At 51.0% G+C, this 5,529-nt stretch overlaps 1 protein-coding gene across 1 annotated transcript; it reads left to right on the forward strand.

Annotated features, from left to right (window-relative positions):
* The first annotated feature begins 3,062 nt into the window (after positions 1 to 3,062).
* On the forward strand, positions 3,063 to 5,032 carry LOC123413154 (desmethyl-deoxy-podophyllotoxin synthase-like). The gene is made up of 2 exons (XM_045106105.1): positions 3,063 to 4,101; positions 4,194 to 5,032. The coding sequence occupies exons 1-2, from the start codon at positions 3,145 to 3,147 to the stop codon at positions 4,824 to 4,826; spliced, it is 1,590 nt and encodes a 529-aa protein (XP_044962040.1). The 5' UTR covers positions 3,063 to 3,144; the 3' UTR covers positions 4,827 to 5,032.
* The last annotated feature ends 497 nt before the right edge of the window (positions 5,033 to 5,529 follow it).

Genomic DNA, 5,529 nt, shown 5'->3' on the forward strand with positions numbered 1-5,529 from the left:
CTACATAGTTCTCGAACCCGCAGGGTCTGCACACTTAAGGTTCGACGTTGTTTTATGCGTATTTGAGTTATATGGTTGGTTACCGAATGTTGTTCGGAGTCCCGGATGAGATCACGGACGTCACGAGGGTTTCCGGAATAGTCCGGAAACGAAGATTGATATATAGGATGACCTCATTTGATTACCGGAAGGTTTTCGGAGTTACCGGGAATGTACCGGGAATGACGAATGGGTTCCGGGAGTTCACCGGAGGGGGGGGGACAACCTCGGTTTCCGGTTGGGAAGGAAGGAGGACTCCCTCCCACCAAACCAAGTCCAACTCGGTTTGGGGGGGGGGAGTCCTCCCCCCTTGGACTCGACCGACCCCCTTGGGGCTCCTTGAGCCCCAAGGCAAGGTCCCCTCCCTCCCACCTATATAAACGGAGGTTTTAGGGCTGATTTGAGACGACTTTTCCACGGCAGCCCGACCACATACCTCCACGGTTTTTCCTCTAGATCGCGTTTCTGCGGAGATCGGGCGGAGCCCTGCTGAGACAAGGTCATCACCAACCTCCGGAGCGCCGTCACGCTGCCGGAGAACTCTTCTACCTCTCCGTCTCTTTTGCTGGATCAAGAAGGCCGAGATCATCGTCGAGCTGTACGTGTGCTGAACGCGGAGGTGTCGTCCGTTCGGTACTAGATCGTGGGACTGATCGCAGGATTGTTCGCGGGGCGGATCAAGGGACGTGAGGACGTTCCACTACATCAACCGCGTTCACTAACGCTTCTGCTGTACGATCTACAAGGGTACGTAGATCACTCATCCCCTCTCGTAGATGAACATCACCATGATAGGTCTTTGTGCGCGTAGGAAATTTTTGTTTCCCATGCGACGTTCCCCAATAGTGAGTAGTACGGACATTTCAATAGACCACTTTCCAAAATCTCAAACTATAATCTTCGAGAAGAACTCAACGATAGATTCTGGCAGAATTATTTCCAGAATTTTGATTCTGGAAGAAGCAGATTGGCCACCGTGTTTTCCTACGTTTTTTGAAGAACAACGTCTTAGTGCGTCGTGCTATCGGTATTTTGGCGCTGTAAAAAAATAAGAGTCAATTACACGGCCAGTGTCACAAGTTGGCATGAATGTTCACTTTAATGTTACAAGTTGTGGAGTACATCAAAGTGGTGAATTAACTTGGCTCGATTGTGCATGTACGATGGTTTTTTCAGTTTCATATGAATCAGGCGTTGACTAAGCAAGCCAGCGTGGCATGAGCTTTTACAAATAAGCCCGGCTTGGTTGTACAAGGTGGCGTTTCTTATTGCGGTTATGACCTGTTTCTCTCTCCTCGATCTCTCGTCTTGTTTCTCTCCTCTCGATTGTGCGAAGACGACGGGGCCGATGATTTGGACGGCATCGTTGATTGGCGACGTCGATGATGGAGCCTCGCCGGCGAGCTCCCGGCGAGGCAGCCCCTGAATACGGTGAGCACGACCTCCACTTTCCCATCCACATCCCCTTGTCTCTTGTAGGCAGCCATGTATATGTATGCGGACCTGTATATGGTTCAATGACGATTAACATTAGATGGCGTGATGCTAAAAGTTTTGCAATGATATACCCTGCAGTCATATATAATGCGCACAATCTACATGATTTTGTAGTTTCGCTTATCCGAATTTTTGGAAGTTGTTAACTGAAGATATGGACCCTAGTTAACTGAATTTTTTGGCACTAGTTAACTGAATTTTTTGACACTTGTTAACTGAATTTTTTTTATACTAGTTAATTAAAAAAAATTGATGCTTGTTAACTTGCGGCGTCGACGATGGAGCCCCGCCTGCCGCTCATGTGGACAAGGAGGAGCGAAGATAAATCGTGTACGACCTCGTGGCCGGCGTCGCTGGTAGCCCTTGCATTCTTTGCCATTGTGGACATATTCGGTGCGCGACGGGCGATCAACTTCAGGGTGGTAGACTGTATTTTTTCGACACTTGTTAAGTGGATTTTTTCGAAACTTGTTAACTAAAGATTTGGACAATTGTTAACTGAATATTTAAACAGGTTAACTGAATATGGGTGAACACACTATGAAGCTATGCTCTGTTCAGCTTTAACATGACTGGAAATTAGCTCTTTGCACTATATTTTTGACCTGAATATTAATTGTAATGGAGTGATCGTTGTTAACTGAATATGTTTGTGCATGTTTATCTGAAATATTTTGGCACTACATGCATGCATTGTAGATGATTTCGATGGACTGTTCACTATTGAGATTCATCACAAGGGATTTTTCTATGGACTACATGGACTATGAAATTGGTTGGTCTGACAGTTGTAATAGTGACACATGGTCTATATTGTGGATTGAAGATTTTCTTAAGCAGCTGGTGTATGATAGAGATAGTGGACAACATGAAAAGGCGTCAGCCTGGAAGGACACTTAGTGAAGGATGATCTAAACATCTGTAACACCTCTCCATACACAATAATGAGTGACAAGCAGAAGGTATACTCCTGAATTCATTCATATTACATGCGCTTTATGTTTCTCTGAAACTGGTTTTTTCTGAAATTTTACTTCATCTAGTATTGAACTCTTGTTGTGCGCTTTCTGATACAAACCTTGCTGTGGAGTCTCTCATATAAACCGATTCAAGATGCAACAATTTTAACAGTACGTGATGAAATGATCAAATGTATCACTTACTTTGTTTAGCAACTATGCATATATATGTAATGTTTAGTGATGTTTCACATCTAAATTTTGGACATTTGCTAAATGAATTTTTCGACATGTATTAACTGAATTTTTCGACACTTGCTAACTGAAGATTTTGACACTTGTTAACTGGAGGTGGTTTCGGTAAAAGCTTATGCCATGATGGCTTGCTTAGTTAGCGTCTGGTTCGTATCAAACTGAGAAAAGTACCCAACATGCACAATGAAGCCAAGTTTTTTCACCACTTTGATGTACTCCACAAATTGTAGCATCAAAGTGAACCATCGTGCCAACTTGTGACACCGACAGTGTAATTGACTCAAAAAATAAAGCACCACGCTATTTCTGTGTTATTTCGGCGCTATTTCTACCGTGCTTGTGTTGGAGATGCTCTTACTAGTCGCATGAGGACTTGGACAACACGTCCAATGCCATGGACAAAACCAAGGACCTGCTGCGGCCTGCAGCTGTATTTCTCTTCTTCCTCGTCCCATCCGTTGGACGCGCCATGGAGTCACTGCCGCTCTACCTGCTGCTCCTCCCTCTCCTGGCCATCGCCCCCTTCCTATGGCTCAACCGCCGGCGCACGCCGGCCATCCGTCTGCCTCCGTCGCCGTGGGCGCTCCCGGTGCTCGGCCACCTACACCGCCTCGCGCGGGACCTGCCGCACCGTGCCATGCGCGACCTAGCGCGGCTCCACGGCCCGCTCGTCATGCTCCGCCTCGGCGGGCTGCCCGTCGTCGTCGCCTCCTCCGCGGACGCCGCGCGCGAGGTCATGGTGTCCCGCGACGTCGACTTCGCCTCCCGCCACATGAGCCGCATGGTGCGCCTGTCCATCGCGCCGGGCGCAGAGGGGATCATCTTCGCGCCCTACTGCGACGAGTGGCGCCAGCTCCGCAAGATCTGCACCGTCGAGCTGCTCAGCGCCCGCCGCGTGCGCTCCTTCCGCCCCGTACGCGAGGAGGAGGCCGGCCGGCTACTCCGCGCGGTGGCGGTATCTGCGTCGCGGGGCACGGTGAACCTCAGTGAGCTGCTGTCGGCGTACGCCACCGACTCGTCGGTGCGCGCCGTCCTCGGGAGCAGGTTGAAGAATCGCGACGCGTTCCTGGCGTTGCTGCAGCGCGGGACCAAGCTGTTCTCCGGGATGAGCTTGCCGGACCTCTACCCGTCGTCGCGTCTGGCCATGCTCGTCAGCGGGATGCCACGCCGGATCAAGCAACACCGCCAAGAATTGGCCGTGTTCATGGACGATGTCGTCCGGGAGCACCAGCAGGACCGGCAGACCAACGACGAGGAGGAGGAGGACCTGCTGGACGTGCTCCTGAGGATCCAGCGGGAAGGCGACCTGCAGTTCCCCTTGTCCACCGACAACATCAAGTCGGCCGTCGGGGTAAGCACCGAACAGCTCTCAATGAATCCATCAGACCGATCGAGAACACCATATGAGAAAAAATGGTTGTGTGTCGTCTGTGTGTTATGCAGGACATGTTTGCAGGCGGCAGCGACACGGCGGCAACGACGCTGCAGTGGGCCATGTCTGAGCTGGTGAGGAATCCGAGAGCGATGCGGAAGGCGCAGGACGAGGTCCGGCTCGCGCTAGCCGGACAGCCCACGGTGACCGAGGCTTCCCTCGCCGATCTAAACTACCTGCGCCTGGTGGTCAAGGAGGCGCTCCGGCTGCACCCGCCGGCGCCGCTGCTGCTGCCGCGGGAGTGCCGGAGCGACGGCTGCCGTGTGCTCGGCTACGACGTGCCCAAGGGGACCATGGTGCTCGTCAACGCCTGGGCCATCAGCAGGGACCCGGCCAACTGGGACGCCGCGGAGGAGTTCATGCCAGAGAGGTTCGAGCGCGGCGAGGCTGCCGACTTCAGGGGGGCGGACATGGAGTACACGCCGTTCGGGGCGGGCCGGCGGATGTGCCCCGGGATGGCGTTCGGGCTGGCCAACGTGGAGCTCGCGCTCGCCGGGCTGCTGTACCACTTCGACTGGGAGATGCCCGGCGGGGCGGGGGTCGGGGAGGAGCTGGACATGGCGGAGGAGATGAGCGTCACCGTGCACCGGCGCAATGACCTCGTGCTTGTCCCCGTGGTCCGAGTGCCCGTGCCACCGATTTAGTTTATAGAAAATGCGGTTTGGGCGATGCTTGTCCCCGTGGTGCGATGTGGATGTTACGGAAGAAATGGACACGTGGCATTGTAGATGCGGCTTTGCTAAAAATCAGTGGACTGAGACTTCGCGAAGTCTAGATCGATACTATAGTCCGTTGATTTTGCCTTAAGATTTGTGTAAATAATTTTTTCCAGTATTTTTTTGCATATAATATTACTTGACTGAGCCTTCGTCAAGCCTCAGTCGACTGAGACTTAGACATTTTCTTGTGGATGTTATGGAAAAATGGACAGGCATAATGCCATGATCAGTATTTCCGTACCTACGAAGTGTTACGGGGTGTTACGGAGCTGATTCAACATGGCCGGTGGCCACTAATGATTGGAGTTTGTTGTGGAAGAAGGCGCACTCCATGATATTAAGGAAAAATATTATTGCTATACTAACAAAAATGTCCGTGCGATTACAACGAAAGAATATCACAAACTGTGACATAACATATATGGTTTAAGATGCCCACATATTCAAATCATCTATTGCGAAATGACACCCTTTTTTTAGACAATCGGTAACCTTTATTAAGTCGCAATGTTCATGGGATACAGATTATATCGGGCAAAATAGCTAGCCACACGTGGCGCACAGATGGAAGATAAGTTACCGCCTTAGCCACAGAATGAGCTTCGATGTTGTGCGCCCACTTCTCATG

The sequence above is a fragment of the Hordeum vulgare genome, chromosome 7H (assembly GCF_904849725.1).
Source record: "Hordeum vulgare subsp. vulgare chromosome 7H, MorexV3_pseudomolecules_assembly, whole genome shotgun sequence".
NCBI lineage: Eukaryota > Viridiplantae > Streptophyta > Magnoliopsida > Poales > Poaceae > Hordeum > Hordeum vulgare.

What these genes read in the sequence shown, in the direction of transcription:
- LOC123413154 (XM_045106105.1), top strand. Translation starts at nt 3,145, where the DNA reads ATGGACAAAACCAAGGACCTGCTGCGGCCTGCAGCTGTATTTCTCTTC. An exon ending in ACATCAAGTCGGCCGTCGGG is followed by an intron (nt 4,102 to 4,193) that starts GTAAGCACCGAA and finishes TGTGTTATGCAG; the next exon opens with GACATGTTTGCAGGCGGCAG.